At 46.4% G+C, this 13,571-nt stretch overlaps 1 protein-coding gene across 1 annotated transcript; it reads left to right on the forward strand.

Annotated features, from left to right (window-relative positions):
- Nucleotides 1-1,736: 1,736 nt before the first annotated feature.
- LOC142259045 (uncharacterized) lies at nt 1,737-13,083 on the forward strand. Its single transcript, XM_075331575.1, has 4 exons — nt 1,737-1,958; nt 2,040-2,163; nt 2,247-2,360; nt 10,796-13,083. The coding sequence occupies exons 1-4, from the start codon at nt 1,737-1,739 to the stop codon at nt 12,298-12,300; spliced, it is 1,965 nt and encodes a 654-aa protein (XP_075187690.1). The 3' UTR covers nt 12,301-13,083.
- The last annotated feature ends 488 nt before the right edge of the window (nt 13,084-13,571 follow it).

A 13,571-nucleotide genomic window follows, 5' to 3' on the forward strand; every position in this document is an offset into this window, starting at 1 on the left:
CGTACACACACGGCTCTGCTCCGTACACCTCGTACACACACGGCTCTGCTCCGTACACCTCGTAGACACACGGCACTGCTACACTCCCACACATAAAATTCCCCTCCTCCAGCAGCTGATCATGTGACCCCTGACTCCTCCCCTCCATGTGACATCATCACAGGTCCTGTAAGCACAGAGCAGCCATATATTTAGTGTGCGGCTCTGCAGGTGGAGGTAGGTGCAGGGTCTCTATTATTTTCCTCTTCTTCATTTTCCTGTTCCTGTCGTCGTCTTTATTGTTTCTTTGCTTTTATGATGAGGCTGAAGTCCGTTTCTTATTCGGGTTTGTTTCTGGCTTTTTTCACAGTTTTTATCAACAAAAATAAAAAAATTCAACAATAAAATCCAGTGCAGTGCGGAGCCCGGATGTGAATACCCTGAAAACCAGCAACAAAAATGATAAAACTGGCACAAAAATCAGCATTAAAGCGTCAGGGAAGGGTTAAATAACTCCTCGCTGTATTGTAATTTATTATTGGGATTTTTAACGTTTGTTGTTAAACCTGTAAAAAGAAAAACAAAAAAAAAATCCAAGTAAGTAACCAACTTCAGTATCACATTTTTATTACTGATGTCGAGCGATACTGGATGGAAAATAAGGGAAATGTCTGTTATTACCACATATACAGTACAGACCAAAAGTTTGGACATACCTCATTCAAAGATTTTTCTTTATTTTCATGACTCTGAAAATTGTAGATTCACATTGAAGGCATCAAAACTATGAATTAACACGTGGAATGAAATAATTAACAAAAAAGTGTGAAACAACTGAAAATAGGTCTTATATTCTAGGTTCTTCAAAGCAGCCACCTTTTGCTTTGATTACTGCTTTGCACACTCTTGGGATTGCACCGCAGAGCTGTGTATACAGTAACAGAGAAGGCAGAAACAGTAATTAACGGTTGGTGCCTTATGTAGAGATGGACGGATTTCTTCTCCATTGCTACATGTTTGCGTATAGATGCTCTGCTATGTAAAGACATTGTAAAACATCACTGCAGAGTAGGAGTCAGATGGACGGACGTGTAAAGTCTACAAGCTCCGAAACCAGTTTAGAATATCTAAACTTTTTTATTTACATAATTTTTCTAGTTTAGGAGTGAAATATAATGTGGACACATTTTGTAATTGGATTAATTTTCACTATTTTGCTGCATTCATACAAGAAATGGGTGGTAAATTCTGCCCCTTCTTAACCGAAAATCTGGGATTTTTTTATTTTTGCACTTTTGTATTTTCCTCCTCTTATTCCGGGAACAATTACTCTTTTATTTCTCCATTCACATTGTCGTATGAAGGATTGTGTTTTTTTTATAAAAATAATGTGCTACTTTTATCGGTCGGTTTTACTACTTATATAGCACGTCAGGTTGAATTTTTTTCCTATCCAAATGATATCTCACCTCCCTTATCTCCATTAATTTTACATATGGGTCCTTCTTCTCCCCATTCAGGTCCCTACAATATCGGATCCTCTCAGTGGAGATCTTCTATATAAGAGAATTCTCCTGATTGCCCCGTGAAGGATGGATATGGACAGGGACAAGATGGCGGAGAGGATATTACACCTCACCCTAGAGATCCTCTTCCGGCTTACTGGAGAGGTGAGAGATTCTGATGATGTTACATTACATCATTCTTATCTATGGGAATAACAGATGGACAGAACTGGAGAGGTGAGGACTCTGGAAATGTCTGGAGTGAGATTTATTACTGTGTCTCTTCATAACCAGGATTACACAGTAGTGAAGAAGACCTCTAGTGAGCGCTGTCAGGCCCCTGTGTCTGAGGGATGGGGAAGACCCCTGAGCCCAATCACAGGGCCTCCACCTCACCCCCCGATACATGAGGACATCAATGACCAGAAGATCCTAGAACTCACCTACAAGATGATTGAGCTGCTGACTGGAGAGGTGACACTGCTGGGAATGCTGGGACATTATACAGTAACGCTATGAAGGGATCGGGGGTGACGGTATCATTGTATGTGTCAGGTTCCTATAAGGTGTCAGGACGTCACCGTCTATTTCTCCATGGAGGAGTGGGAGTATTTAGAAGGACACAAAGATCTATACAAGGACGTCATGATGGAGGATCCCCAGCCCCTCACATCACCAGGTAATAGACAGGACTAAATACACACGGCTTATAATAATCTGTATGTAAGGAATGAATTCAGTCCCTGTATGTGTCTCCTCCAGGTCTATCCAGTAAGAAGACAACACCAGAGAGATGTCCCCGTCCTCTTCTCCAACAGGACTGTAAACAAGAAGATCCTGATGTTCCTCAGGATGTGTTAACTCTAGTTCTATCCGGTAAGAAATATCTACTCATGTACTTTATGCACTAATTTTGTGTTTACATTTTTAGGCTTTCTGCTGTTTGTTTTTTTCTACTGTATTGTCTTTCCTTCTGTTTGTTTCTAGTGCCTTCTCTATGTTGTTATGAAGGCAACTAAAAGACCTGCAGAGGATTCATGAATATCCTGTTTCCCTGAAAATTGAACCTAGTCAGAAAATAAGATCTAGTGTAATGGGATCAACAATTCAGACTGCATCATTAATGTAGAAATGGATTTGAATATTGCTTCAGCACTTGCCCACAAGGGGGCAGTGTCAGACTGTGCAATCACAAACACAGAGGTGGGAAATCCCCTGCTGGAGCTTGTGTGTTCTAACCTGGAAGAAAAAGTGCGGGATTATTATTCAGCCCCAGAGTTCAGCCAGGAGAGAGCTACGTGTGGTCTCCCTGAACAGAGGGCTCTTTTGCCGCCGGATTCTTGGAGGAATCACCCTGTGGAAGTTGTTTCTGCCCTCTCCGGTCTGCAGGACTTTGTTTTCACCAAGGATCTAACCGGACTGCAGAGCATCGCACCCTGAGTGCAAGTGCAGGGGCCGTGATCTCCCTCCTTCTGCTCGGTGTGCCCTGGGACTAAAAGACTGACTAGAATCCGGTACCAGCGGGAGAAGATCAAAGGAAAAGACTGAGGAGCTGCATCCCTTCAGCGCTGCACCGGGACCCAGCATCGTGAGACTCCAGGCCTGCGACGTGGGAGCGGCATCTTCTTCTGGGATAGACTGGTACGTGATTGTAGGGAAAGTTAGGGAAAGTTGCCGCCATTTCTTTGTTGTTTTTTCTTGCTGCGTACCCGGAAGGAGTGAAGATCCGGGGACTCCACTATACACATGTGCGCAGATAGTTCGGTTGATTGTGTTATAAATATGTTTCCTAGTAAAGAAATGTTACTACCGGTAAAATCTGAGTATGGGGATTTTGTTGGAATAGAGCTTACACACACACCCGCGGCCCTACCACCGGTCGCTTCATGTGGCGTAGTCAGCAGGATGTGTGACCAACAAAATCATCCCCCGGTAGTAACTTATAACCGGACAGCTCCCCCGCCGTCTATTGTCAATCAGGTGAGAAAGTTTGACGGACGGAACTATCCTGTAACCGAATGGACTGAACAACTTAAGATAGTGGGGGAAATGTATAACACTGATCCTAAGACCTTAGCAGAAATGGCCATGCTAACATTAGAGGGGGAAGCGTAAACGACAGTCAGGCTGGAGACGGTTAGGGGCCAGCGTACGTTGGATGACTTGGTGCGGGTGCTGGAGAACACCTATGGGCCGACCACTTATGCGGGAACATTGCGCTATATGTTCTTCCGGCGTACTCAGCTCGAGTCGGAGGACATTCCTCAATATGCCAATGCCCTTCAAGTACTACTAGAACAAGCCTGTAGAAACGAAGAACAGATAGCTAGTACGGGTGCCCGTGACCTGGTGTTGAGAGATCAGTTCGTGACCGGATTGAGAGACCCGTACCTTAACCGCTCATTGCAAGATCTACTCCGGATAAATCCGGCCTTTACGTTCGCTGAGGTCAAACAAGAAGCTATAGAACGTTCAAGGGGACCTGTCGTGGAGACACAGACATATACCGCCGCTTGCAGGTCCATATCTGGTATCGGGACTCCGAACAGCAACACGGAAGAACTGAAGCAGATGGTAGCAGAGTTGCAGAAACAGGTGTTACAGCTCACCCTAGACCAACAGGCGGGCCGGCAAGCGAGACAACAACCCAGCCGGCCGATGGGAAGATGCTGGACATGTGGCGATCCCCGCCATAGAGCCAACCGTTGCCCCCAGAACTTTCAAGTTCATCCACAGTCTGATCTACCAGAACCAGCAAGTCATGTCCCACAACAGCGGCCGCCTTTAAACTAGACGCCCCTGCCAAAGAGGCTCACTCGGCAGGGGACGCCAAAGAGAGGGGTGTAGGAAAACAGAGCCAGCCACGGAACAAACTTGCATCAAATAGCCCCACCCTGGAAGTATTACTGGAAGGGATCGCCGTACAAGGGTTAATGGATACTGGGTCTCAGGTATCCACCATCTCCGAGCAGTTCTACGAAGAGTGTCTAAAGCCGCGGGTTGCCTATGACCCTGATACCGCCATCAAGATCAAAGCAGCCAATAATCTACCCATTCCGGTGACGGGAGTTGCCTGGAAGAACACCGAAATCTGTGGCCAAGATCTCGGGAAGAGAGGGATAATCGTGGTCAGGGAAGGCTTTGGATCAGAGACGCCAATGATTATTGGGATGAACATCTTGAAAGACCTCAATCTGGTGTTGTTTACCAAGAAGGGGCCCAAGTACTGGCAAGAAGTGACCGCACATAGGGCCACCCGCCGTGCCTTTCAGCAAGTGGTCCGGACCTGCAACCTCCAGCGAATGACAGAAGAACAACTGCTGCTGGCCATGATCACCGTGACCCCGCCATACTAAGATCACCTTACCGGCTGGGAAAGAGACAGTTATCTCACTACCCCTTAGCACCACGAGACAGCTTGAAGGTGGGGAGGTGCTGATCGAGCCGCGCACCCCGAAGGAAGGGAAGCTGAATCCACTAGTCGCTCGAACTCTAGCAGTAGTGAAAAAGGGAAGAATTCCTGTCAGGCTGGGCAACACAGCTAACGTGAGAGTTGACCTAGAAGCCGGGACACAGCTCGCCCGAGTCTACGCTCTAACCGAAGAGGTGAACCCTATGAGCTCCCTCCAGTTTGTACCGTCTACAGACGGAGATTGGACAGTGACGGTCTCTGCCATGGCCGCTGTCGCGGGTGACACCAACGCGGGGCGAGAACTAAGAGAGAAGTGTCAGTTGGACGTATCCCAATACTCCAAACGGGAGGTGTCCCAGGTGGAAGAGCTACTTCAAGAGCATCAGGCGTCCTTTGCCCGGCATGACACCGACTTTGGGTGCACCACCAGTATCAAGCACGAAATCCCCACAGATGACACTGCTCCTATCCGTGAAAGGTACCGCCAAATACCTCCCCAGCAATACCAAGAAGTGAAAAATCTCCTGAATTCCATGCTACACGCTGGAGTGGTACGAGAAAGCCAGAGCCCCTGGGCTGCACCGGTGGTGTTAGTCAAGAAGAAGGACGGGTCCCTGAGATTCTGTGTGGACTACCGCCGTTTGAATGCTTGCACCATCCGGGACTCATACCCTTTGCCAAGGATCGAAGAATCCCTGACAGCCCTGAAGAAAGCCAAATACTTCTCTTCGTTGGATCTGGCCAGCGGATATTGGCAGGTACCTATGCACGAGAAAGATAGAGAGAAGACTGCTTTCATCCTACCCATGGGCCTGTACGAGTTTGACCGGATGCCCTTTGGTCTGAACAACGCGCCGGGGACTTTCCAGCGGCTGATGGAGCGCTGCTTGGGAGACTTCAACTTCGACTTCACCCTCATCTACCTGGACGACATTGTAGTCTATTCGGCCACATTTGAAGAACACCTGCAGCAGCTGGGCCGTGTGTTCAGTAGGTTGAGAGAACATGGCCTGAAGTTGAAACCCAACAAGTGCCGTCTTCTGCAGCCCGAGATCAATTACCTGGGCCACCGGATCTCAGCCGAAGGTGTCCAGCCGTCTTCAGAGAAGATAGCCGCCGTACGGGATTGGCCGCAGCCCACAAACGTCAAGGAGGTCAGGGCGTTCCTGGGGTTGGCCGGCTACTACCGCCGGTTCGTCAAAAACTTCGCCCGGCTTGCTGCACCCTTGCATGACCTGCTTCGAGGGACCACCAACAGCCCCAGAGGACGACCCATCAGCTGGGGACCCAGCCAGGAAGAGTCCTTCCAAGCCCTAAAGGGTGCCTTAACGTCTCCCCCCATCCTGGCATATGCGGACTACAACCTGCCCTTCCAACTCCACACCGATGCCAGTCTACAGGGTCTAGGGGCAGTACTTTCACAGGTCCAAGAAGGCAAGGAACGGGTCATAGCCTATGCCAGTCGGTCCCTACATGAGGGCGAGAAGAACCCCACCAATTATAGCTCGTTCCGGCTGGAGCTGTTGGCCCTAACGTGGGCTATGGCGGATAAATTTGCAGGATACCTCACGGGGGCTGAAGTACTAGTCCTGACCGATAACAACCCGTTGGCCCACTTAGAAAATGTGAAGCTCGGAGTCATGGAGCAGCGTTGGATGGCTCGGCTCTCCAAGTTCAATTACAAGATCAAATATAGGGCTGGAGCTGAGAATCAAAATGCGGACAGCCTGTCTAGAGTGTCATACCCCTTACTCAACCGAGACCGGGATGAAGAATTAGAAGGGGACGAGACGCCTGACTTTGCAAAGCTCGCCCAACAGATGATGGATTACCGCCAGTTCGTTGTGGGTGAAGCTGGAACTCCAGTGGGGGTCGCCTTGCCACCCCAGGAGTGGTGCAGGCTCCAGGATCAGAACCCTGAATGGGCTCTACTCAAACAATGGGTGAAGCGGCAGCAGAAGCCTCCCGCCGATATACGGGCACGACTGTCTACCGGGACCTTGACCCTGCTCAGTCAGTGGGACCGGCTGATTCTGAGAGAAGGAGTGCTATACCGGAAGGTTCTCTTGTCGCACATGCTGGAGGAATGCACACAAGTTGTGTTGCCTGAGCAATTGGCCCGTGAGATGGTGGCCCAAGCCCACAAAAGGAATGGACACTTCGGAATAGACAAGACCTTTCGATGGATTCAACAGTCCATCTATTGTCCGGGGCTCCGCAAGCTGGTTGAAGACTTCTGCCAGACCTGTCGCACCTGTGAACTACACAAGTCCCCTGAGCAGCGGGCACCTGTCCAGACAAAACATCCAGGCCCCTTGAGCTGTTGATGGTGGACTACCTGCTGATTGGGACGGCGAGCAGTGGCTATCAGTACTGCCTAGTCATGGTGGATCACTTCACAAAATTCGCTGTCGCTGTTGCTACCAAAGACCAGACGGCTGAATCGGCTGCACGGGCCATCTGTCGACAGTTCATCCACGTCTATGGGTGTCCGGAGAGGTTGCACTCCGACCAGGGGGCTTGTTTCGAAGGCCGAGTCATCGAAGAGCTGCATCGGATGTATGGGATTCAGAAGTCGAGGACCACTCCTTACCACCCACAAGGGAACGGTGCATGTGAACGCTTCAACCGGACTCTACTCCAGCTGATCCGCACCCTGGCCAATGATAAGAAAGACCAATGGCCCCAATTCCTTCCCGATCTAGTATGGGCCTACAACAACCAGGTCCACTCCGTGACTGGTTACACCCCACACACCCTTCTCTTTGGCCGCCCCGGAAAAGGGGTCCATGACCTGAACCTATTCCGCCCTGGAGATGATGTCTGCCATAACTACCCCTCCTGGCTAAATGCTCACCGACAGAAGATGGATACTGTACACCGGCTGGTGAGCCAACAAATCCAGGGCCAGATACATGCTGATCCACTCCCCGTGCAAGAGCAACCCTTGAAGTTGGGACAGCTAGTCCTTCTCCGTATCAAGAAGCCACAAGGGAAACTTCGAGCCAAGTGGGAGACTGAAGTCTACCGGGTAATCGAACGCCCCTACCCCAACGGGCATGTATACCGAGTGCAGGGTGAAGACAGTCGCAGCATTCGCACTGTGCACCGAAATATGTTGCGTCCCTGCCGATCCCAGCCTGACTTCCCTACCACAGTACCCGGAGGGGGTGACGCTGCTAACACGACTGACGTCACGGACGTTTCCCAGCATAGTGATCACGTCGACTCTGAGACCGGTGTTCCACCTACACAACCCAGTTCTTCCCCCGGAGTGCTGACTGAAGTGGGGCGTAGAGACAGTGACGGGGAGGGGAACAACCGACCCTTGAGACGTACTGACCGCACCACTGCTGGGATCCCGCCCGGGCGGTCCTACAGGGACCAGTATGTATGGCCCACTTCTCAACCAACCCCTGTGACATCTGCAGTCATCGCTGCCTGGGAACCGACGGTAGTTGACAGGGACTGCCAACCTTTAAGTGGGGGGGTATGTAATGGGATCAACAATTCAGACTGCATCATTAATGTAGAAATGGATTTGAATATTGCTTCAGCACTTGCCCACAAGGGGGCAGTGTCAGACTGTGCAATCACAAACACAGAGGTGGGAAATCCCCTGCTGGAGCTTGTGTGTTCTAACCAGGAAGAAAAATTGCGGGATTATTATTCAGCCCCAGAGTTCAGCCAGGAGAGAGCTGCGTGTGGTCTCCCTGAACAGAGGGCTCTTTTGCCGCCGGATTCTTGGAGGAATCACCCTGTGGAAGTGGTTTCTGCCCTCTCCGGTCTGCAGGACTTTGTTTTCACCAAGGATCTAACCGGACTGCAGAGCATCGCACCCTGAGTGCAAGTGCAGGGGCCGTGATCTCCCTCCTTCTGCTCGGTGTGCCCTGGGACTAAAAGACTGACTAGAATCCGGTACCAGCGGGAGAAGATCAAAAGGAAAAGACCGAGGAGCTGCATCCTTTCAGCGCTGCACCGGGACCCAGCATCGTGAGACTCCAGGCCTGCGACGTGGGAGCGGCATCTTCTTCTGGGATAGACTGGTACGTGATTGTAGGGAAAGTTAGGGAAAGTTGCCGCCATTTCTTTGTTGTTTTTTCTTGCTGCGTACCCGGAAGGAGTGAAGATCCGGGGACTCCACTATACACATGTGCGCAGATAGTTCGGTTGATTGTGTTATAAATATGTTTCCTAGTAAAGAAATGTTACTACCGGTAAAATCTGAGTATGGGGATTTTGTTGGAATAGAGCTTTCACACACACCCGCGGCCCTACCACCGGTCGCTTCACTAGCACGATTTTATGGGATTTTTGAAGAATGATTGAAATATAAGACCTACTCCAAAAATAAACCCTAGTTACAGTCAGGGCCAGCGTTGGGAGGAGTCAAACTGCACAAATTCTCAAGACCATACTTTCTTAGGGACCACATTAGTTGTATTCTGAGGTTGATTGTTTAAGGACCTTTCACTTCAAAGACGTGACATGATGTAACCAAAGTTCTCTTAAGAGCAAACTGGGCAATTGCAGTCCCCCTTTCTCCTAGGGGCCCCAGTGTTTATATGCCAATTATAGGACAGCTTAAGGACCTTTTTGACATCACGGCATATAACCAAAGGTCTCAATTGCAAAAGTCTAAAGCTGAAGAGGAGACAGACTGATGTCTGTCTGTGTGTGTTTACGCCAATTTTAACCAGCTTTGCCAAAATGGGCTGAGCTTTGCAGAAGAAGGGTGTGATGCTGTTTCTCTAATTCATAACAAACTGCGACGTTCCCTATGCCAGAAATCTCACTCCAGTCCCCGACGTCATTTTTCAGTGTACATCGCCAGTCTTGATGAATTGGAGCCCTAATGTTTATCTGCACAGACCCTGCTACCTGCTTTGGTTAAAAAGCCTAAGAATGGGTCATCAGCATTACAGTCCCAGACAACCCAGTTAAATTTCCAGCATCTGTCTTTATTTTTGTCTTAAAAAAAAAACCCTCTTTGAAATTGTCTATGTTGTGGATCAATGTTCCAAGGAGATGTTTGCAGGTTTTGCCAACTCTCATGGCGGCGTAAGGATCTATGGAAATTATAGATTTTGGTTCTTTGCATGTTAACTGCTCTGATGTCTGTGAGCAGTGCAGGGAGACGCAGGCGTCGAACCACAGGCTTGGGCAGGCTAGCAAGAGTTATTCTCTGCTGGGCTGCTTGTTGATGTCTTTGATCACCTGCTGTAGAGGAGAAAGTATTGTTCGCTCCCGTTCTGTATATGCTGGCTGGACTATTTCATTAATGCCAGCTATAGTTTACCTATACTGGTCTGGTGAGGTGCTGTGATCCAGACTTACCGGTGGTTATTGTGCATTATTACAGTGAGCTGTTGTGGTGTTAACCCTTGTTGTCTTTTTGTTGCTGCCTTTCTGCTCTTGCTTTTCTCCTTAGTCTCTTACTGTTTATTTCTTTGAGTTTGCAATGTGTCCCGTCTGTCTTAATCTGTATTTCCATCATACTCCTGACCCTTCCTTCCCTTGGGGATCACAGATTAAATCTAGTCAGGAGACTAGTAAGGAACGGGACTTCTGCATCTCCATCTTCAGGGGTAATCCATAGGTTAGGAATAGCTTAGGGTCCCCTAGCGTGAGGGACAGTATAGGAGCCCCCGGTCCTTCATTAACCGGCAGTCACTTGTTGACAATCAATCTGATTTTTTACTATAGCACATTCCAGAGAACTGGTGCTAGGAATTGGAAATCCGAATTAACGAAGATGTAACTCGTAGATGTCGAAATTGGAAAACAGATTCAGAATACATTTTTTGTTTATTTAATTTCAGTTGTTATGGTTTAAAAAAAATAAATGTACTTTCAAGATAATATTAAAAACTAATAACATTGTGTTTATTTTTAGCAGATGACTGTATTGGGAGTTCAGATGGACATCTAATATCTTCAGAATTTAAAACAGATGATCAAAGTATCACACATGATACATATGAAGAGCATGCTGTTGTCCCAGATATACCTCCAGTCCTTCCTCGGAAAGCTTTATCATCTGATCTTTTCAAACAAGTCCAAAATTCCGATTTATCACAGAATTGTAAGCAAAATAAAAGTTACAGAAGGGATCTGGAACATGAAACCGCTCCTACAAGGGAGAAACCATTTTCATGTTCAGAATGTGGGAAATGTTTTATTCAGAAATCATACCTTACTAGACATCAGAAAATTCACACAGGGGAGAAACCATTTTCATGTTCAAAGTGTGGGAAATGTTTTATTCGGAAATCAGAACTTGTTGAGCATCAAAAATCTCACACAAGGATTAAGCCGTTTTCATGTTCAGAGTGTGGGAAATGTTTTATTAGGAAATCAGATCTTGTTGAGCATCAAAAAAATCACACAGGGGAGAAGCCATTTTCATGTTCAGAATGTGGGAAATGTTTTATTCAGAAATCACATCTTGTTACACATCAGACATTTCACACAGGGGAGAAGCCATTTACATGTTCAGAATGCGGGAAATGTTTTATTCGGAAATCAAATCTTGTTGAGCATCAAAGAATTCACACAGGGGAGAAGACATTTTCATGTTCAGAATGTGGGAAATGTTTTATTCGGAAATCAAATCTTGTTGAGCATCAAAGAATTCACACAGGGGAGAAGCCATTTTCATGTTCAGAATGTGGGAAATGTTTTATTCAGAGATCACATCTTGTTACACATCAGAAAAATCACACAGGGGAGAAGCCATTTTCATGTTCAGAATGTGGGAAATGTTTTATTCAGAAATCACATCTTGTTACACATCAGACATTTCACACAGGGGAGAAGCTATTTACATGTTCAGAATGTGGGAAATGTTTTAGTTGGAAATCAAATCTTGTTGAGCATCAAAGAATTCACACAGGGGAGAAGACATTTTCATGTTCAGAATGTGGGACATGTTTTATTCGGAAATCAAATCTTGTTGAGCATCAAAGAATTCACACAGAGGAGAAGCCATTTTCATGTTCAGAGTGCGGGAAATGTTTTATTCGGAAATCAGATCTTGTTGTGCATCAAAGATCTCACACAGGGGAGAAGCCATTTTCATGTTCAGAGTGCGGGAAATGTTTTATTCAGAAATCAGATCTTGTTGAGCATCAAAGAATTCACACAGGGGAGAAGCCATTTTCATGTTCAGAGTGCGGGAAATGTTTTATTCGGAAATCAGATCTTGTTGTGCATCAAAGATCTCACACAGGGGAGAAGCCATTTTCATGTTCAGAGTGCGGGAAATGTTTTATTCAGAAATCAGATCTTGTTAGGCATGAAAGATCTCACACAGGGGATAAGCCATTTTCATGCCCAGAATGCGGTAAATGTTTTACTATGAAATTAAGTCTTGTTGACCATCAAAAATTTCACACAAAATAAACCATGTTTATGTTCTGAATGTGGAAAATGTAATTCTCAGAAATCATATCCTGTTAAACATGTGAAGAAGCCGCACAGGGAAGGAATCTTTTTCATGTTGTAAATAATTGAAATGTTTAACTAATAAATCAAGTCTTGCCGACATCAGAAAACCAACAGAGCGGAGCAGCCATTCTTGCTTTCAGAATTTGCCAAATGTTTTTAAGACTAATTAGCTCCTGTTGTCAGATGAGTCACACGGGAGAAGGCATCATAATGTACCATAATTCAAAGAGTTTTATCAAAAAATCGGTTACAATTGATCAAATAAGAAATGGTCAGGGATAGAACCATTTTCTCTATTTTTAAACTTATCGTATTTTTTCGGACCATAAGACACACCTAGATTTTGAAGGAGGAATATAGGGAAAACGTTTGACTAAAAAATGTGGTCATGAAGCACTGTTATGGGGGGATCTACTGCTGACACTGTTACGGGGATAAAATCACTCAATTCTATACTAATGTCTCCCATCCTGATCCCCTTCTAGGTATATGTGTCTCCCATCCTTGTGTATATGTCCTTCATCCTCGTATATATGTTGCCCATCTTTATCCCATTCTGGTATATACGATCCCCATCCTGGTATGTATGTCCCTTGTCCTAGTATATACATCACCATACTTGTATATATGGCCTTCATCTTGTGATCGCCCAGCCACAGCAGTAAGCCGGCGGCTGGGTGATTATGTGTACCCAATATTAAAGAGAATGAATATTCACTGCTCCCCATGCTAATAATACTGCCCACCTCTTGGTTGGCGCTGGCTTCATTGCCTAGAGGGGTGGGATTATGGCATCGGGAGCAGTGAATATTCATTTTCTTTTTTAGTTGGCACACTGTTAGCCCTTTTGAGAGCCTTAAGGAACATTCGTGAATTGTTTTGATACTGGATTATATTTAGATAATTCACTAATTTCAGATTTCCCATTGATTTATTTACTAAAAAGTGCAGCCCCAGATTGGAGATAGGAATTCTTAAGTATATCATATTGTATATAATTGCATTTCAAAACTTGTTGTTTTGTTAATAAATGCTTGTAAATATACAGTGTGTCCACCCATATCCTGTCCACCGCCATTAACTTGAGAACGGTGACAGCTATAGGCATAGAAGTGATGTCTATGTATAGTAAAGTAGCCATGCGCTACGCAATGAAACCACCTATAGTGCCAACTGGTGGAAAACAACGGAGTTAGCATTTTTATCTCGAAAACGGAACGAGATAA

This window comes from Anomaloglossus baeobatrachus, assembly GCF_048569485.1.
Source record: "Anomaloglossus baeobatrachus isolate aAnoBae1 chromosome 5 unlocalized genomic scaffold, aAnoBae1.hap1 SUPER_5_unloc_23, whole genome shotgun sequence".
In the NCBI taxonomy this organism is placed as follows: Eukaryota; Metazoa; Chordata; class Amphibia; order Anura; family Aromobatidae; genus Anomaloglossus; species Anomaloglossus baeobatrachus.